The following is a 21,768-nucleotide window of genomic DNA, read 5'->3' as shown; positions in this document are numbered from 1 at the left end:
AAAATAATTATTTTAAAAATCCACACCTTAGATGGACTTGGAAAAAATTGAAATGTTTCTGAGTGACCTTAATAATACATCTTCATAACGTACAAATTGGTTTGGAAAAAAAACGAACAGCTGTTTTTGCTTGCTGGGTGAAATTTTTAATATGTCTTCGTCCAATCTTATTTTTATATAATATAAAGCACTTAGGAAGGTATCCACATTTTTATTTTTTTATACAATTTGTAATTCTACAATATCTATCATTATGAAGAATCCTTTCAGGATAATAACACGATCAGCTGTTTAGCAAGGTCGATTAATAAGAACATCCAGGGAGATCAGCTGGATATCAGCTGCCTCTCATGTTTGTTGTCAAAATCCATTATTGTGAATTGACTACGATTATGAAAACGTAAACAAAGTCCAAATTTTTGAAGAATAACTGTCTTTCGCGAGCTGAGTGACATTTTTAATAGATCTTGCTGATTACTTACTTAAGTGGCTTGTGACAGAACGTTCGTTTCATAAGCGTCGGTCTTTTGCGTATCTCTTCCAACTTGAAAGACCATGTTTCGAGATGTTGTCTTCCACTTGATCTTTCCATCTAATTTGCAGCATTCCCCTTCTCCGTGAACCATCGCTTTTTTATGACTCTTGAGCTGGGGAATCTTCATCGTCATTCTCATAACATGACCTAGCAAACGTAGTCGCTGCAGCTTGATGGCCGAGAATAGACGGTAGAACTCATGGTTCATTCGACAGCGATATTCACCATTAACGCAGATCGACCCACAGATCTTTCGGAGAATTTTTCTCTCAAACACTCCAAGAGCTTTTTCATATGCTAGCGTAAGTACCCATGCTTTCGATCCATATAACAGCACAGGTATTATCAGCGTCTTGTAGAGTGTGAGTTTGGTCTGGCGGGAGGTGGCATTGTTTATAAACTGCTTTCATAGACCATAGTAGCATCTGTTGGCCTTCTCCGAATTTCACGACCGCCATAAATAAAACTAATGACAACTTTTATTTATGGCGGTACCAAGGTATATAAAATCTTTAACTACCTCAAAGTTGTAGTTCTCAAGTTCCACAGTTGATCCGAGTCTACAGGATTCTGGAGCATTGATACCATCAGCTTGGTCTTCTCGCCATTTACTGCCAGACCCACTTTGGTTCACTCCTTCTCAATCGTCCCATTATGTCGATGTTTACGGCGTAGGCGAGTAACATGTGTGGTTTGGTGTGCAGAATGCCTTTGCCTCCGGTATGACCTTTTCCAGTAGTTTGTAAAAAGAACACACAACAAACTGTTACCTTGACTGAATTCTCGTTCGGTATTAACGGGCTCCGAGAGGTCCTTTCTCACTTTTACTGCTGACCTTGTGGCTTTAAATAGGATAGGGCTGTCGAGTGTGGCTTTATAGTCGACGAATAGGTGGAATGTGTCGATGTGTTTCTCATGGGTCTTTTCCAGGTTCTGGCGCAGAGTGAAAATCTGGTCAATGTTGGATTTGCCAGGCCTGAATTCCTATGGGTATGGTCCAATAATGTATTTGAACATCGGACATTCAGTCTTTCATAGTACGCTGAATAACCCTAAGACTTTTTCCTCTATAGTTGGCACATATTGTCTTGTTTCCCTTTTTGTGCACGGGACACAGGACGCTGAGGTTCCAGTCGTTGGGCATGCAATTCTCTAGCCAAATTGTACTAATCAGCTGGTGTATGCTCCTGACCAGCATTTGACTACCAATCTTGAGTAGTTTGGCTGGCAATCCATCGGCACCTTTATGCTTTATTGTTCTTCAGCCAATTAATTGCTACTCTGACCTCATTTTGGCTAAGTGGTATACAATCTATACCGGTGGTATACAATTGTTCACGTAGCGAACATGGGTTTCGTATAATAAAGATAGGGAATGTCTTGCTTGTGTAAAGGAGAGAATATTAAGTTAAACAGGGATCTATTTTTGTCTACAGTCCACTTGAGATATGAGATTATTTTGATTGAATATTTGCCGCATGTGGTATGTTTGGGAGAGATTACGGGGAGTAATCTTCACTACAGGCTGATAAGCATGTGTAGCGTGCTTGCCACATGTGAGATAAAGAAATGTGTGTGTCCATTCCATGTGTTATGGCAGATGCACTCTCGCTCTCTTTTACACATTAGTCTTACATAGGTTAAGTTGTAATGTATTACTTAGTTCTTAAGGACCACTTTTTATCTTAATAAATTAGTGTGTAAATGCACCACAAACAAAGAAGACGTGCTATCATTCCGCGGAGAATATCCGCGTCAACCTAGATAACAGATCCCTCGTTTTTCAACAAATACCTTTCTCCTCTCTCGTTTTCACTTGCTGATTAGCTTAGTTTATAATTCACAATAAGAGTTTTGCTGAAGCATTCACAGTCAATATTTTCAGGAGTTTGGATAATCATTTCTTAAGAAATAGTCCGTATTTATCTCCCATTGTAGTTATATATTCATTCTGAAAGGAACCCAACCTATTAATATATAATCCTGAAACTTCAGATTTGACAATCTGTATAACTCTTTACTAAGAAGAATTCGCGCACCAAAATAGTAATGTTTTTTATATTTAGTTTTTATTCATTCCACAATATAAGAAGTAGGGGAACACAACATATGGAAGGCTGGGAACTTCTTTACACCAATAGCAAATTTACATTGTACCGTATTTCGTTAACCCAGTGGGTTTAAATTGTCAATTCCATTGTATATATGCCAAATAAATCCTCATAAAGTAGGTTAATCCGGTAAAAAGTTCTAATGTCAATGCCGTTTAAGCCCCTCACTAATAGAAAAAGTACATGATTTATAAATGAATTGAAATTGTTAAAAAATTCCGCATTCTTCAAGGAGTTGCAAATTGTATAATCTTATTATTAAATAATCTGGACAATACATTCGAAATTAGTCATAATCTACCCTCTGACTCTTAAATATCTTTCCAAAAAAAGCCCACAACCTCCAAATTCTACAAATCAGCTGATTTCCTTATTTGTTGATCATTCACAATTACAGTTGTGTGCATAAGATGCCTGAACACTCATTATCAAATTTAAAGCATACTTCTAGGAGCCCCTCAATGAAACTAATGGGTAAATTTAATTATTAAAAAATTGATTTTATATTTAATAATAAAATAATAAATACAAAAATAGGACAAAAATAAAAATAAAAAACTTAAGAATAAAATTCGTAAAACATTTTATAATAAAAACAAATAATAATTAAATGAATTATATAAATAATATATAAAAAGAAATAAATAATTTATAAACAACAAAATTGAACTTCCTACAAAATACAGAATTTAATCGTTTGCGATTTTATTTTTTGGCTAAAAAATTTGAATTTCTGCTATTCCTGCTCCGCGAAAACCCCTCCTCAGACTTTGGGTGGTGGACGTAGGGCAATATTGGCCTCAAATTCCTTCATATTTGAGTTGCGATGCAGCTTCTTCGTCTGACTTGGATGAGGAGCACCACCACGTTTACCCCGTTTGCCGGGAGCATGACTTCTGGTCAGATGGGTCTTATAGGTTTGCTGGTAACCATACCCCTCCGGGTTGTTATTATATTTGGGATTATAACTATCAAAATCAAGATTTTTATATTTATGATGACTGCGTGGCTGCTCAAAGCTACCCTCTGCCTCATATTTCCCCGAGAGAGGCTCCTTTTTCAGAACATATTGTTGATAGGGTGACATAATACTCGGGTAACCATCTTCGGACATTCCAGAACCGGAAATATCACGATCACCTTCTGCTGTGGGAGGTTCAGCATAATAACCACTTGTGGCGGTGCTATAACCCTTATAATCGGGATGGGGTTCTTGATTGCTGACGGATTTTTTACGATATTCCGGACGATATTCATTTTCCCCACGCTGTTGTTGTTGTTTTTGTTTATAGGACATGGAGTTGATGTCATGATAAATTTCCGAATTAAAATATAATTTACTGGGTTTATTGCTGGAGGCACTTGAAATGGATTGATGCTCGTCCGGATCAGGGGTGGTAACCACATGTGATAAATCAAAATCTTCGAGATTTTTCAAGGCCGTAGAATGATCGAATTGGTCATAACTGGGTTTCAAGGGTAGGCTATAAGGCTTCGAGACAGTTTTCACGGTGGCGGTATGCAGCGGAGCTTTGGTTTTAATTTTGTAGATAAATTCCACGTTGGGCGCCAAAACATCGGTTACTTCGTGGCCCTGACTTTGATAGGTACTTTCATTTTCCAAAACAAAGGCATTTTTCGATTCCTGATTTTTGTTGTATTTGGAGGAGCCCGATGAACTAGGAGATCCGGAACCTCTGATAGGTTCGGAATGGACAATGGAGTGCTTATAGGTCTCACCACCATAGTTATTGGGTGGAGAAGAGTATTTTGATTTAGTTGATGAGGCCGCAATACGTTTCTCTTCCGTTCCAGGTACTGTGACCACCTTAAAATAGGTCTTGGGTTCTTGACTTTTGGGAGCGGCAATTATCTTACCCTCTGCCTCCAGTTCTTTCATGTACCTCATAACGGATTTTTCAATCTGCTTCATGATCTCCGCCTTGGGTATTTCCGTGGAGGCTGAGACACGAATCTTTTCCTCATTTTCATTGATTGCCGAATGGTAGGATGAGGAGGAGACGGGTTTATATAAATACTTCGTGCGATAATTCCTTTCCAAATGGGAGGGTGCCCCTTCATAGGCCTCTGTGTGATCCTCATAGATGTTATAGGAACGAGTAACAGGGTCCTTGTCATATCCCGCCGAATTGCTTTCCACCTCAGAGTTACCTTGCGACTCTTCAGCTTGTGGTTGGACCTCCTGCTGCTGTTGTTGCTGCTCTGATTCCTGTTGTTCCGCTCCGCTTCCAGCATATTGGGCTTGCTTCAATTGTTCCTGTAGCTGGGCCTGCATTTGAGCCTCTAACATGGCCTTGGCTGCCTCATTTTCTGCCTGGACCTGACTTATATATTGATACTGTTGATGGGAAGCCGGAGAAGGAGGAGGACCTTGGGGTTCCTCTTCCGTTTGGATCGGTGCCTGAGGCCTCTGGGCATCCTTGTGTGAAAAGGAGTAGTATTCATAGTGTTCGGGTTTCTCAACATGCTCGTGTATGTTCTGTAGGCTGTGATCCTGTTCTTGAGGATAGTGGTGGTGGTGCGGGTGTTGTTGTGATTGTTCATGATGTTGTTGTAATTGTTGTTGCTGTTCTTGTTCGTGCTCGCCATAATGTCGTGTATGTGTCGTGAGTTGTTGTACCGATGATGGCTGTTGTTCGGCTGTTGCCGGTGTCACCTCCGTTTCACTGGGAATGCGTATGGGTTCCCGTAGTCGGGAACCATACATACCCATTGCCTTGGCCACATATTCCTCTGCCGTTTCGGTGTCCTCCAGCGAATCGGCCGGTATGCTAATGCTACTCGTATATTTGGCAGTGATTTTCGTGTGCAAGGGTTTACTTTCGGGTCGTATTAAATTAAGATCGGCATTGTTGTAGGAGTAATCTGGGAGAGGGGAAATAGGAGCAATGAGAGAGTAAGAAATGAAGAGAAAAAAGAGAGGTATTTCCGACTCACCTCCAGCATCTGTCGAATACGCTCCACCTCTGCGATATTGACTTGCCTCCGTATGGCTGCTGGCCGCCACCGCCTGATCACTTTTCGATTTTTCCGTTACCTCACTGATCGCCGATTTCGTATTGGCCGCCGTTGCAGGTCCATATCGGCGGCGGGTTTTACCATTGGCTATGGCCTCATTGAAATCGAGAATGGATATCTAGAATTAAATAAAGATTTTTTTGAAAAAAATGTGGTATAGGAATGGGGAGGCAAAGGAGGGCGATTTAAAGGCTTAAAATTTGTTCGAAAAATTAGCTGAATTGCGAAAAATATCGGCTGAATTGTATCATATTCAATTAAAATGCTTTTTTAGATTGAATTCTAGCATTAAAATGCTTGCTGAATTGAATTCAGTTAAATTCTTTCAATAGATATTTTAAAAATTTCTGCAAAAAACCGAGCTGAATTAAGATTTCTGATGAAAAACATTTGCTGAATTGATATATTCTGTGGAAAACCTTCGATGAATTGACATTTTCTGTAGAAAACCTTTGCTGAATTGATTTTTGCAACAAAAAAAAAAAAAAAAAAAAAACTTTGCTGAATTGTATAAAATTATGCTGAATTGGCATTTTCTATGAAAAAATATTGCTGAATTAAGGTTTCCTATAGAAAAGTGTCGCTGAATTGAGTTTCATACAGAAAAAGTGTTGCTGAATTGAGTTTTCCGGCAAGAAACCCGCGCTGAATTGACTTTTCCCATACAAATGTGTTGCTGAATTGAGTTTTTTGTTAAGAAATCTTTACTGAATTGGCTTATTCTTATTCTAGTATTAAAATGCTTGCTGAATTGTATTCTGCTTTAATAGAAATGTTGTTTTTTTTTTTCTGCAAAAAATGCAGCTGAATTAAGTTTTTAATGGAAAATCTTTGCTGAATTGACATTTTCTATGGAAAACCTTTGCTGAATGGATTTTTTCAGTGAAAAACCTTGCTGCATTGTTGTTTCCTACAGAAAAAGTGTTGCTGAATTTAATTTTTGTTAAGAAATGATAGCTGAATTGATAATGATAGCTGAATTGATATTTTTAAGAAGACAATTCTGCTGAATGAAGTTTTTCTACAGACCGTATTAGCTGAATTAATCTTTTTGGTCGAAAACATTAGCTGAATTGATTTTTTAATGAAAAACCTTTGCTGAATTGATATTTTCTATGAAAAATCTTTGCTGAATTGATTTTTTCAATGAAAAATGTTTGCTGAATTGCATAAAATGTTGAAAAATTCTGATTTTCAATAGAAAAACCTTGATGTTTTATAGGAAAGCCTTGCTGAATTGAGTTTTTGGCTAAGAAATGATTGCTGAATTCAGTTTTTAGTATGCTGTAAACTTCATTCAGCATACTAAAAACTGAATTCATACTAAATACGAATACTGTTCGTAAAATGCTAGCTAAATTGCATTTTCTACAAACATATTAGCTGAATTGATTTTTGAATTGATTTTTGAATAGATTTTTTAATGAAAAACCTTTGCTGAATTGATATTTTCTATGAAAAATCTTTGCTGAATTGATTTTTTCAATGAAAAATGTTTGCTGAATTGCATAAAATGTTGAAAAATTCTGATTTTCAAAAGAAAAACCTTGATGTTTTATAGGAAAGCCTTGCTGAATTGAGTTTTTGGGTAAGAAATGATTGCTGAATTTAGTTTTTAGTATGCTGAATGAAGTTTATGTTCGTAAAATGCTAGCTAAATTGCATTTTTCTACAAACATATTAGCTGAATTGATTTTTGAATTGAATTTTTTATAAAAAATCTTTGCTGAATTGACATTTTCTATGGAAAACCACAGCTGAATTAATTTTTCCAATGAAAAACGTCTGCTGCATAGCAAAAGAGTTTACTGGATTTTAATTTTTTAGAAAAAGTTGTTGCTGAATTGTTGTTTCCTATAGACAAGTGTTGCTGAATTGAGTTTTTCGGCTAGATAACCTTACTGAATTGACTTTTCCCATAGGAAAACCTTGCTGAATGAAGTTTTTTGTTAAGAAAACTTAGCTGAATTTAGTATTTCTCTTGATGATCGTAGCTGAATTCATTTTTTTAAGTGAAAAATTATGCTCAATTGAATTTTTCTGCAAAAACCTTTAGCTGAATTAAATTTTTTAATGAAAAATGTTTACTGAATTGCATAAAAATTTGCTGAATTTAGATTTTCTAGAGAAAAACCTTGCTGAATTGGTGTTTCCTATAGAAAAATGTTGCTGAATTGTGTTTTTCGGCAAGAAAATCTTGCTGAATTGACTTTTTCTAAAAAAACCTTGGAATAATTTTTCGTAAACCTTGCTGATATTGAATTGATTTTTGAAGAAAAATTCTTGCCGAATGTCGACTTTTCATATAAAAAATCCTTGCTGAATGTAGTTTTTCGTTAAGAAAATGTTGTTCAATTTAGTTTTTTTCTGAATTTCCATTTTCTAATTTTTTCCAATTGGGTTCTAATTACTTCCTCATCCAAAAAATGTTATTGACTTCTTGAAAATCCGTGGGCACCATTACTTTCGCTTTCTTTTTTGGATTTATTTTTCAACAAAACATGATTTGATTTATATTTGGCACGCATGGTTAGTAATTAATGCCAAACAACCTAGCTTGGTTGCAGCAACAACAATGTTGGCTTTGATGTTGTTGTGGGGTGTTCAAGAAAAAAAGAGTTCATTAACACAATGTAAGAGAGCCAGTCAGTGATGAATGAATTTGTTGTTGATGTAATTGATGGCAATTTAATTGAACATATATTATACAAACACACATACATAAACACAGACACACATACACATAACTGTGGAGTTTATTAGAGTCTATTAACTATTTTTTTTCTTATTGGATGTTTATCTGTAATTTGTTATTTTTCTTTAATTATCCTGACATTGAATTTGAGTTGGGAGAAAAAAAGATTGTCACTGTTAAATGTTTTTGTTATTTTTTTCTTCACTTTCAATTTCAGTTCACTATAGTTTCAGGTTTTCATTTCACAGTAATCCAGTTTTTGAGGTTGGTTTTTATTTATTTTTTTGCAGAAGCCAAGGAAATGCCTTGTGTGGCCGGGGCCAGTTCCTGTTTGCTGTTAGGCAGGATATTCATAATACAATTTTTTGTTGATGTTTTCAGTTTCTTGTTTATTTTTTTCAAATATATTTTTTTTAATTTTTTCCAATTTTTTTTATTGTTTTTAATTGTTTTTTTCAAACATTTTTTTAATAATTTTTTTCAAATAATTTTTTTTGGAAATTTTATTTTTTTAATTTTTTTTTCAGCCATTTTCCGCTTCATATTTTTCTTTTACTTACAATCAGCAATGCTGTATAAACGTATTTCAACCTTAGCGCGTACATTTCACGACGGTATCTAAACATCAATTGTTTTCGCAACATGTCCAGTCCATAGCTTTTATAATGGGGCAAAAATTTCATTTCATTCGTTTGGGGTTTGAATTTTTGATTTGTTGGAAGAAAGAAAGAAAAAAAACTGCGTTTCAACTGCAAAGTGGTAAAGTGGAGTGTTGGACCTGAGTGTGTGCGTTAGTGTTTGAGTGTGTGAGTGTTCGGTGCATTATTTCCCCCTCTGCTCAAAAAAATTGCATGCAAACATGCAGCCAACAACATTTCCCATTCATAGGGGCCCAAAACAAACCTCTTCTTCGTCGTCGTCTTCGTTGAGGAAAAATTAGTGCATTTTGAAACACACAAAAACTTGGCTATGAAATGTTTTTTTTATACAATTGGCCAAGGTTTTTTTGTTGTTATTTTTCTAATACATAACATTAATTATATTTAGTTTTTTGAAAAGTTTTTCAAAATAATTTCATCCTCTCAATGACAACAATAAGCCATTGGCTTCTTGGAGGTTGAGGTTATGTATGAAAATCACTCATCATCATGGCCACAATTAAGAGGCTTTGAATATTTGTCAAAAAAAAAACAACAACAAGAAAAAAATAAATCAACAAAATTATAAAAAAAAACACCAATAACTAAATCAACAAAATTATGCCATTGTTTCCACCACAACAACATTAATGTCAACGCCTCATTTTCATCTGGTTGACAAAACAACTTTTCAAATTTTTTGTTTTGAAAATTAACATCTCCTCTATTGTTTGCAATACAAACCAGTCAAATTCAAGTTTTTATTATTTTGAATTGTATTCCTGTTACCACCACACAAGGCTGATTAAGCCTTGATTGATTTCAAGTCCTTTTAAGTCGTTTCAAATCATTGTCATTTATTAGGTAATTAATTGGCAGGTTATATAAACACAAATGGTTATTTATTGCGGATACGTAAAAGGAAGTTAATTGAACTATTTTTAGACAAAATATTTGTAATAAATATCGAAATAGGACAAAGGAGACGGAAAATAGGTAAAGTATTTTGTCATTCAAAATCAATTTAGAGAAGTTTTCTGTGAGATTTCCGCAATTCAGCTAATTTTTTTTATAAATAAAATTGCAATTCAGCTAAGGTTTTAACATGTCAAATCAATTCAGCAAAGGTTTTGTAAGAAAAAAATGAATTTATTGAGGTTTTTTCAAGTGCACCTCAATTCAGCTAACTTTTTCTCCCGAAAAATAAAATTCAGCTAAGATTTCATAAAAAACTCAATTCAGCTAATAATTCAGCTATGTTTTTCTTTGGAAAAACACAATTCAGCTAAGATTTTCTAAAGAAAAACTCAATTCAGCAACATTTTCTATAGAAATAAATCAATTCAGCTACGGTTTTTGCCATCCATAATCAATCTAGCAAAGTTTTCTTAGACATTTTCCCTATTCAGTTAATTTTTTATGAAGAAACTTGCAATTCAGCAAAGAGTTTCTAAGAAAAAATTCAATTCAGCAAATGTCTTGTATAAAAAAATTAATTCAGCAAGGTTTTCCCAAAGAAACACCCAATTCAGCTAAATTTGTCTCCCGAAAAATACATTTCAGCAAAGATTTTCTAAAGAAAGACACAATTCAGCTAAGTTTTCCTACATAAAAACTCAATTCAGAAACATTTTCTACACAAATAAATCAATTCAGCTACGTGTCATCCATAATAAATTTAGCCAATTTTCCTTAGAAAATCTCGCAATTCAGCTAACTTTTTGTAAAGAAAATTGCAATTCAGCAAAGGTTTCGTAGGAAAAAATCAATTTAGTGAGGATTTTCTCATGAATAGCACAATTCAGCTACATTTGTCTACCGAAATACCACAATTCAGCTACATTTGTCTACCGAAAAACTCAATTCAGCTAGCAGTTTATGAAGAACATCTCAATTCAGAAAAGGTTTCTAAAGAAAATCTAAATTAAGCAAGGGGTCTCTACAAATAAAATAATTCACCCCAATTCAGCAAAGATTTCCTAAAGAAAAACTTAATTCAGCTAAGTTTTCCTAAAGAAAAACTTAATTCAGCAAAAAATTCTATACGAATAAATCAATTCAGATACGTTTTTTGTCGCACATAATCAATTTAGTATAGTTTTCTCTGAGAAAACATCAATTCAGCTAACTTTTTATGAAGAAAATTGCAATTCAGCTAAGATTTTCTATGGAAATAATCAATTTAGCGAAGGTGTTTTAAGAAAAAATCAATTTGGTTGGGTTTTTCTCAAGAATACCACAATTCAGCTAAGTTTGTCTACAGAAAAACTCAATTCAGCTAAGTTTTCTTTCGAAAAACAGCTAAGATTATCTAAAGGAAACCACAATTCAGCCAGGATTTCTTAGAAAAAATCCCAATTCAGCTAAGGTTTCCTAAGAAATTTTTAATTCAGCAAAGTTTTTGATTCGAAAATATAAATTCAGCAAAGCTTTTCTAACAAATAACTCAATTCAGCAAAGTCTTTCTGCAAAGGATGTCAATTCAGCTAACATTTGCTCATTCAGTAAATTTTTGTATAAAATTGTTCTATTTTTTTGTTTGAAATTCCAAATTCAGCAAAGTTGTTGCAAAGAAAATCTCAATTCAGCAAAGTTTTTTTAATAAATGACCAAATTCAGCTAACTTTTGTCAATTCAGCAAAATTTATTGTATAAATGTGTGTTATTTTTTGTTAAAAATTCCAAATTCAGCTAAGTTTTTCCAAAGAAAATCTCAATTCAGCAAAGTTTTCCATTCGAAAAAATCAATTCAGCAAAGTTTTTCCAAAGAGAATCTAATTCAGCTAAGTTTTTCTAATGAATAACCCAATTCAGCAAAGTTTTCTATATAAATAAGCTATTTTTGTTAAAAATTTGTATTTTTTCTTTATCTAAATTTAGCTGAATCGTAATTAACCTCTTGTTAACTTTTCACATTCCACTTAACCGGCAATTAATCTTCATTTGATTAACACCCCACCACAAGCAAAGTGGAAACAAAAGGTTTTTCATTAACATGTTTGGTTTTGATTCGAAAAATTTTCATTGAAATTTTAAATGGAAATTTTCGCGAAACCTCTAATTGTAACAAAACACATGAAAATTTACCATTAATCTGTGTTTATAAAAAAGAGGAGGAAAAAAAGAAGAAAGTGAAAAAGAAAAATGAAAATCCGCTTTGCAGTGCCCAAAAACCCAACCTACCATGAAGATCGGACCGAGAAGTGAAATAATTTGAAGAGCAACAAAAATTCGCACTTCTTCTTCTTCATTTTCATGGTTCCGCAGCTAAGTAATTGCCTTTATCTCAGCTATTGTTTATTTATTTGCTGGTGTTGTTGCTAATGATGATGTTGTTGTTATTTTTGTTGCTTTTAATAATCAAAACGAAATGAATTTCCCATAAACAATAATTCATTTGTCCCGCTGTAGCTTTCTTATGCCAAAGATGAGGATGATCGTCATCATCACTTCCTGGGAACTTCCTCTCTGTTTTTTTTCTGTTAACCACCATCTTTCCTAGTTCCAATTGTCATCAGCCACCACTACTATCACACATTTTTCCATCATTTCCCAAAAAACTCCCTGTCAGTTCGTTTGTTTCCATGTCGATCTGATCGTGCGGCTTCGATTCCGTCATAATTTGCATAACATTTAATTCCCAACTGTCTTTGGGCCAATAAATCATGTCAGGAAGCTGCGGAACAATACCCTGCATTTATTTACCTTATTCGTCGTTGTTGTTGTTTTCTTCTTCTTCGTTATTGTTGTAATGTTGTCTCATTAAAATTGTTTGCCAAAGAAAACAAAAATTTGAAATTTTCCTCGAAGCTGTAACAGATATTCCGTCATTTTCACGTCGTTGATAATTTCGAGTTGGATGGAGTGTGGCCTTTTTTACTGGCTGATGGCCATGTTACAGACACTTTGGAAAACAACTGAACTGAACTGTCAGATATTTTGTAATGCCGTGGCAACAAAGTTGCCACAATGAAGAGCATTGGCGGTTGGAAGGAATGTTGCTCTCCATGTAAGGGGGAAATGTGTTATTAGCAGCCAAGGTCATTTGTGTGGCTAGGAAGGAAGTTCGGTGGTAAATTGTAACAATTTTCTTTGAGGAAAAACACAATTCAGCAAAGTTTTTTCTTAAGAAAAATGCAATTCAGCAAATTTTCCGATAGGGAAACACAATTCAGCAAGACTTTGCATTGAGGGGCATAATTCAGCAATATTTTTTATGGAAAAACTCAATTCAGCAAGACTTTTTCATAGATAAAGGATATTCAGTAAGGGGTTTTGCCCTGGTAAACTCTATTCAGCAAGGTTTTTAATAGAAAACCCCAATTCAGCAACGGTTTTCTATACAGAAAACTAATTCAGCAAAGTTTTTTGCACTGAAAAACTCTATTCAGCAAGGTTTTTATTAGAAAAACTCAAAAAAAAACTCAGCAAAGGTTTTTCATAAAAAACTCAATTTAGCAAGGGGTTTCTATAGAGAAGACTAATTCAGCAAAGGTTTTCAGCAAGATTTGTATTTGAAAAACTCAATTCAGCAAGGTTTTTCATTGACAAAATATACTATAGCAAGAGTTTTACACAGGAAAAACTAAATTCAGCAGAACTTTTTCATAGAAAAAATGCTATTCAGCTAGAAAACGTTAAAAAAAGTCAATTCAGCAAGGGTTTTTCATACAGAACTTAAATTCAGCAAGATTTTTTCATAGAAAAACTCTATTCAGCAAGAGTTTTCCAGACAGAACTTCAATTTAGTAAGAATTTTTCAGGAAAGGGTTTTGAATTCAACAATTTTTTTATATAAATGTTATTCAGCAAAGATTTTAATAGAAAAAAACTCAATTCAGCAAGACTTTGTCATAGATAAATGCTATTCAGAAAAGTTTTTTAATAAAAAAATACAATTCAGCAAGACTTTTTCATACAAAAATGCTGTTCAGCAAAGGTTTTTCTTCAAAAAACTCAATTCAGCAAGATTTTTTCAAAGATAAATGCAATGCAGCAAAGGCTTTTAATATAAAAACTTAATTCATCAAGAATTTTCTATACAAAAATACAATTCAGCAAGATTTTTTTTTTTACAGAAAAAACAAATTATAGAAAACTAGAATTCAGGAAGGCTTTTACATTAAAACATATCATAAAAACTCAATTCAGCTAAGTTTCTTATATGAAAAATTCAATTCAACAAAGTTTTTCTAATAAAAAACTCAATTCAGCAATGTTTTTCTAATTAAATTCTCTATTCAGCAAAGTTTTTCTTAATAATAACACAATTCAGCTAAGTACTTCTAATGAAAAACTAAATTCAGCAAGGGTTTTCTATCGTAAAACTCAATTTAGTAAAGTTTTTATTAGGAAAAATTTCCAAAAAGCCCTCCCACTGTACTGTTCCCAATTTAAATTGAGATCATCATTGATATTCAACCATTTAAATACATTGTTGTCGGTGGAAGTTCGATATTTCTCCACTTTTGCTTATTATCCATTCATACCCTGCAGCCAGCCAACCAATCCACTGTTCGCTCATTGCGATTAGATGCCAAATTACATAATTATTTTGATATATTTTAAATGTTTAGCTATTTAGGAAACGCCTAAATAGCTAGCCATGGACTAGCTGGCTATCCGCCTACCACATTTCCACCCACAACTGCAGGGTAATTTTCTGTTATCGGTAGCTAAGTATTTGAAAAATAAAATTGAATGAAAAACAAATTAATTGTAAAGTGAATTCGATGCCAATATTTTGTGTATTGAAAATGTTGGCAAGGCAGAGTTGAGGGTTTGTCCAGCGGATGTTGGTGCTGTAGTGTTGTTGGAGACACAAAGTGTTAGAAACTTTATTTGAGCGGGGATATTCTATTGAAAAATACTATTCAACAAGGTTTTTATACAGAATATCTCAATTCAGCAAGTTTTTTATACCGAAAAACTAAATTCAGCAGGCTTTTTATTTAGAAAAACTCAGTTCAACAAGTGTTTCTGGCTGAAAAACTTAATTCAGCAGGCTAGTTATTTAGAAAAACTCAATTCAGCAAGGTTTTTATACGGAAAATATAAATTCAGCAAGTGTTTCTCATTGAATAACTCAATTCAGCAAAAGTTTTTATTTAGTAAAACTCCATTCAGCAACATTTTTTCAATATAAAAACTTAATTCAGCAAGGTTTTTAAACACAAAAACTAAGTTCAGCAAGCGTTTCTCATTGAAAAACTTAATTCAGCTAGGTTTTTTCATAGAAAAATGCAATTCAGCAACGTAATTTCATTGAAAAACTCAATTCAGCAAAGTTTTATTTAATTAAACTCCATTCAGCAACATTTTTCCAATATAAAAACTTAATTCAGCAAGGTTTTTAAACACAAAAACTAAGTTCAGCAAGCGTTTCTCATTGAAAAACTTAATTCAGCTAAGTTTTTTTCATAGAAAAATGCAATTCAGCAAGGTAATTTCATTGAAAAACTCAATTCAGCAAGTGTTTATTTAGAAAAACTCTATTCAGCAACGTTGTTCTGTAGAAAAACTTAATTCAGCAAGGTATTTAAAAAAAATGAATTTAGCAAGGGTTTTACTTAGAAAAACTCTATTCAGCAAGGTTTATATAAGGAAAAACTCAATTCAGCTAGGTTTTTGTAAGGAAAAACTAAATTCAGCAAGTGTTTTATTTAGAAAAACTCAATTCAGCAACGTTTCTCTGTAGAAAAACTTAATTCAGCAAGTTATTTTAATAAAAAACCTCAATTAAGCAACGTTTTTCTTAGAAAAACTCAATTCAGCAAGTGTTTTCTGTATAAAAATGCAATTCAGCAAGCCGTTTCAATAAAAACAATTAATGTATCCTTATTTCATTATAATTAAATCCAATTCATCTAAGTTTTATTATTGAAATTCCCAATTCATCAAAGTTTTATGATATGAAATCTCAATTCAGCAACGTTTTATAAGAAAAATCCTGCATTCAGCAAAGTTTTATGATTGAAAAATCAAATTCAGCTAAGTTTTCTTGTCGAAATTTCCTATTCAGTAAAGTTTTATGATAGAAAAATCAAATTCAGCTAAGTTTTCTTGTCGAAAATCCCCATTCAGCTAACATTTTCCATTGTAATCATGCTCACCACAATCATCTGTTGTTTTTTCTTTTCTTTTGTTGTTGTTTTTGTTCAGCCTGCTCAGTGGCCATTACTATGCTTGGACACGTCTCCATGAGCTTGAGATTTGCAATAGATGTCAGTAGTCGTTAGCCACAAAAATAAACTTATGTCATATCTAAGCAGACGCGCGGCAAACTGGTTGTCTTCAAGCTGACCATAATTAACTGTCGATATGTGACGACAATGGCGATGATCATGATCATGCCGGTTTAATTGTTTATTGTTTCTAACAAAGGGTGCAAGAAAACTAAAGCGGCGACAAATAGGATTTTGATTTTCAAGGAATTGGCAACAATTTGACCAATAAATAATATCACGCACACCGCAAGTGTCAAAAACGCATAAAAACCGAAAACGAAATGGAAAGTTTGGTACCATTTTGTTTTTGTTGCTAAAATGTCGGATCTTTGATAAGTCAATGCCAATACTTTGGTGAACATAAAAAACAAATATCGATTGACAATTAATTGCGATTTGGGCTGATATGCATTTTGGAAGCTATCAAAACAACAGCAGATGTTCGACAATGTTTTGGAAAATGAAATCATTCAGCCTAGGTGGGGATTGGTAGGAGTTATTACATCGAAAAACTCAATTCAGCAACGTTTTTCCATAGAAAACCTCCATTCAGCAAGATTTTTTCTAAGAAAATCTCAATTCAGCTAGGAGTTTTTGTTGAAAACTCCAAATCAGCAAGGTTTTTCTCAATTCAGCAAAGTTTTTCTAAAGGAAAACTAAATTTAGCAAGATTTTTCTATTGAAAAGCTCAATTCAGCAAGGTTTTTTCATAGAGAACACAATTCAGCAAGGTTTTTATATAAAAAACTAATTCAGCATTGCTTTTTATGAGGAAATCACTATTCATCAATGTTTTTGTGTAGTTTTTTCATTGAAAAACTCAATTCAGCAAGTCCTTTCTTATGAAAAACTCAATTGAGCAAGGTTTTTCTAAAGAAAAACTGAATTCAGCAAGGTTTTTCTGTTGAAAAACTCAATTCAGCAAGGTCATTTATTAGAAAAACACAATTCAGCAATATTTTTTTGTAGTAAAATTCCGTTCAGTTCAATTCAGCAAGGGTTTCTAATAAAAAACTTAATTCAATAAGGTTTTTATATAGGAAAACAAAATTCAGCAAAGCCTTTTATAAGAAAATCACAATTCAGCAATGTTTTTGTGTAGAAAAAATCAATTCAGCGATGGTTACTATTAAAAAACTTAAATCATCTAGGGATTTTCTGTAGAAAATCTCAATTCAACAAGGTTTTTTCAATGAAAAACACAATTCAGCAAGGTTTTTTCAATGAAAAACTCGATTCAGCTTTATAAAAACACAATTAAGAGCGGTTTCTCAATGAAGACTTTAATTCAGCGAGATTTTTCAACTAAGAACTCAATTCAGCAACATTTTTCTATGCAAAACCTCAATTCAGCAAGATTTTGATAATAAGAACTTCAATTCAGCGAGGTTTTTCTATAGAAAAACTCAATTCAGCTAGGTTTTATAAATGAAAAACTGAATTCAGCAAGGGTTTTCGTTATTAAAACACTTTTAAGAAAGGTTTTAACGATGAAAACTTCAATTCAGCGAGGTTTTATCAATGAAAAACTCAATTCAGCAAGGTTATTCTTTAGAAAACCTCAATTCAGCAAGGTTTTTTGGTATAAAAACACAATAAAGAAAGGTTTGACAATGACAAATGACTTCAATTTAGCAAAATTTTATCAATGAAAAACTTAATTCAGGAAGGTTTTTCTATAGAAAAACTCAATTCAGCAAGGGTTTTCAATAGAAATACATAATGCAGCAATGTTTTTTGCATAAGAAACCACATTTCACCAACATTTTGGTATGAAAAAACTCAATTCAGCAAAGTTTTTTAATAGAAAAAGTTATGCTTATAATTTTAAAATTTTCTTTTAATGACTGGAAACATAATTTCTTTCTGAAGAAGATTGCAAAAAACCCAATTTCCTTTTTTTGCGAATAATTATTCCATTCCATAGCTAATTACCATTTCAATTCGTTGTTATCCAGCGCCAATTGATGTTTCGGTTTCTGTTGTTGTTGTAGTCTTTTTTCTACTTTTTCTAGGAAAACTAAATAAAAATACTATGCCATGTTAATCGCATTGTGGAATATTTCCTGACTGATAGCTAAGCTTAGTTGCAGAGCAGAAAACGAAAGAAAACCCGGTTTCTAGCCTGTCGATTGTCCGCCTTTAAGCATTCAACCTACAAATGTTTTTTTTTTGTTGTTTTTCCACAAACAAAAACACTCTCACACAATGGTGGTATCATGTCAGCTGTTTAATTGGCATAATGAGAATTTGTCCAAAAGAAAAAAAAAACAAATGAACATCAAACAAGAAGTACCAAACACACCAGCACCATCAACCATTGAAGTGGTGTCCATGTGCAACCCAGTATTGACGTTGGCATTTGATTTACAGGTTTATTTAAAAAAATATTTACATTCAATGCCGTCTAAGTATGCGGAATTTGATTTAAAAAATATTTTGTTAATGTTTATTTATAAATTTTAAACATAAAACCAGGGGCTTAGGTGTCTGGTAGGGATAAAAAATGATTGAAAAACTCAATTCAGCAAACATTTTTTATATATAAACTCAATTCAGCAAACATTTCGTAATGAAAAACTCCATTCAGCAACGATTTTCGAAAGAAAACCCCAATTCAGTAAGGTTTTCCCATTGCAAAACTTAATTCAGCAAGTGTATTCAAGTGAAAAACTCAACTCAGCAAAGGCTTTCAACTGAAAAACTCAATTCAGCAAAGTTTTTCTACAAAAAACTCCAATTCAGCAAAGGTTTTTAACCAAAAAATACAATTCAGCAAGGTTTTTCCCATTGAAAAACTGAATTCAGCGACGATTTTGAATAGATAAACTCAATTCAGCAAGGATTTTCTACTAAAAAACTGCATTCAGCAATGATATTTCATAGAAAACCCGAATTCAGCAACGTTTTTCAAGAGAAGAACTCAATTCAGCAATATTCAACTGAAAAACTCAATTCAGCAAGGTTTTCCCATAGAACAACTGAATTTAGCAACGTTTTTCAAGAGAAAAACTCAATTCAGCAAGGGTTTATAACTGAAAAACTCAATTAAGCAAGGTTTTCCCATTGAAAAACTGAATTCAGCAACGTTTTTCAAGAGAAAAACTCAATTCAACAAAGTATTCAACTGAAAGCCTCAATTCAATTCATTTCTCGAGAAAAAAACTCAATTCAGCAAGGGTTTCCCATAGAAAAACTGAATTCAGCAACGTTTTTGAAAATAGAAAAACTCAATTCAGAAACGGTTTCCCATAGAAAAACTGAATTCAGCTAGGGTTTCCCATAGAAAAACTGAATTCAGCAACGTTGTTCAAGAGAAAAACTTAATTCAGCAAGGGTTTCCCATATAAAATTTTAATTCAGCTTGGTTTTTCAATAGAAAAACTTAATTCAGCCACTTTTTAATAGATAATTTGAATGCAGTGAATGTTTACTATACAAAACGCAATTCAGCAAGCTTATGTAATAGAAAAATCCAATTCAGCAACGTTTTTTCTAAAAATTAACTTAATTAAGCAAAGTTCCTGCTGAAAAATACTAATTCTGCTAGGTATTACTCAATTCAGCAAGGACTTTTCCATATAAAATTTAATTCAGCAATGTTTTTCCAAAGAATAACATAATTCAGCAAAGTTTTTCTGTGGCTAATCTCTATTCAGCAAGATTATTTTATAGAGAAACCAAATTCAGCAACATTTTTTTCTAAAAATTAACTCAATTCAGCAATGCTCCTGTTGAAAAATTCAAATTCAGCTAGGTATTACCCAATTCAGCAATCTTGTTGAAAAATTCTAATTTAGCTAGGTATTACTCAATTCAGCAATGTTTTTTGTACATAAAAATTAATTTAGCAATGTTTTTCTAAAGAATAACTCAATTCAGCGAAGTTTTTCTATGTGAAATCTCAATTCAGCTAGGTTATTTAATTTAATAATGATATTCAGCAATAGTTTTCCTGAAGAATAACTCAATTCAGCAAAGTTTCTATTGAAAAATTCGAATTCAGCTAGGTATTACTCTATTCAGCAGCGGGGTTTCCCATACAAAAATTAATTCAGCAGTATGTTTTTAATGGAAAGCTCAATTCAGCCAAGTTTTTATATGTAAAATTTATATTCAGCAAGGTTTTTGCATCCAGTTGGATCGATTTTTTTAATCAATCGTTTTTTCCTTAAAAAAATCAATAATTTTTTCTTTAAAAAAATCAATAATTTTTTCTTTAAAAAAATCAATTTTTTTTCTTTAAAAAATCGATAATTTTTTTCTATAGGAAAAAATTGATAATTGTTTTCTATAGGAAAAAAATTGATAATTGTTTTCTGTTGGGAAAAATCGATAATTTTTCCCAGAAAAAAATCATAATTTTTTTCTTAATATTTTCTTTCAAATTTTATTTCTCCCCACCCCCAAAAAATATTTTGATCACCCCACCCCTGCTCTCTGTATTATTTAATAAATTATAAACGCTTCTTCTTTGTTTTTTATTTGTTAACAAACCAAAATATTTCTATATCGACTGCCACAACTCTATATCCATGAAATATGAACGCATTTCGCTGTCGGGTTCCTTGACCATAACACTCAGGCGCTCATTTTCTCGTTCCCTCATTATCAGGGGTGGTAAAATAGGCTGTGATGTAATTGTTTAGTTGTTGCTATTGTTGCTGCTTACCAACATTTTTTTGTTGCGTGCTAAATGTTTTGGTGTGTTAACAATAAATAGTTGTTATTTTTGTTGTTGTTGCTTGGGGAAAAAGCTTTTTATGAAATAAAAAAAAAAAACAAAATTAAAGCTTTAAAATTTAATGAAATATTAAATGTGTAACGCAGGAATTTCAATATGGAGCTCAATGCAGAAAAAGTAAAGCATACTTTTAGGCTGAAAATGATAAAGGAAAGAAATACTTGAGTTATTATCATTTTTTAAGAAAATGAGCCGTAATTCTTTATTTTAGAGCGGTGGTGTCAAAGGGGAAAATAATCTACACTAAATTTTAGTATAAATCACTGAACAAAAGAAATCGCTAGCTATAGTATATAGCTATAAAAATATTGATAATAATTTGTATATATAAAAAAAGTATTTTTTGGGAAGTAATTTTATTCCCTTGTGCGATTTTTTGCAAATTTGACCAAGAAGCACACATTCTAGGGGGTTGGAATGAAAGGTGAAAATATTCAAATTTCAATAGAAGTTCTAGAACAAAAGAAATGTGTAGCTGTTCTATATATCGATAAAAAAAATCCATACAAATATGGATATAAAATAAATATTGTTTTAATTTTTTTTTAATTTATTATCTTTATTGTTTTCATATTGGGCCGATTATTTGTAAAACTCCTCATTTTAGGTGGTTTGTGTCAATGAAGGAGTGATTCTATATCAAATTTCACTATGGGTAACCTAACATCTGAAGTCTCTAGCTCAACTGCATAGCCATGAAAAGTGAGGATCAAAATGGGAATTCCGATTTTTTTATTTCTTTAAAAATCGTTCATGAATGTAATCATGGCACGCTCTTAC

General features: G+C 32.7%; 1 protein-coding gene across 1 annotated transcript; it reads right to left on the bottom strand.

Annotated features, from left to right (window-relative positions):
• Window positions 1-3,409: 3,409 nt before the first annotated feature.
• On the bottom strand, window positions 3,410-20,853 carry LOC133325342 (probable basic-leucine zipper transcription factor Q). Its single transcript, XM_061534128.1, has 4 exons — window positions 20,771-20,853; window positions 12,106-12,112; window positions 5,605-5,803; window positions 3,410-5,532 (listed from the first exon to the last, which is right to left on the bottom strand). Exons 1-4 carry the CDS (start codon window positions 20,851-20,853, stop codon window positions 3,410-3,412), a joined length of 2,412 nt encoding a protein of 803 aa, XP_061390112.1.
• Between the last annotated feature and the right edge of the window lie 915 nt (window positions 20,854-21,768).

Source organism: Musca vetustissima, unplaced genomic scaffold, assembly GCF_032173495.1.
Source record: "Musca vetustissima isolate MV318-11 ecotype Yass unplaced genomic scaffold, APGP_CSIRO_Mvet_v1 utg2975, whole genome shotgun sequence".
NCBI lineage: Eukaryota > Metazoa > Arthropoda > Insecta > Diptera > Muscidae > Musca > Musca vetustissima.
The sequence above is the reverse complement of the archived record's forward strand: the minus strand, read 5'-3'. Positions and strand labels throughout refer to the sequence as shown.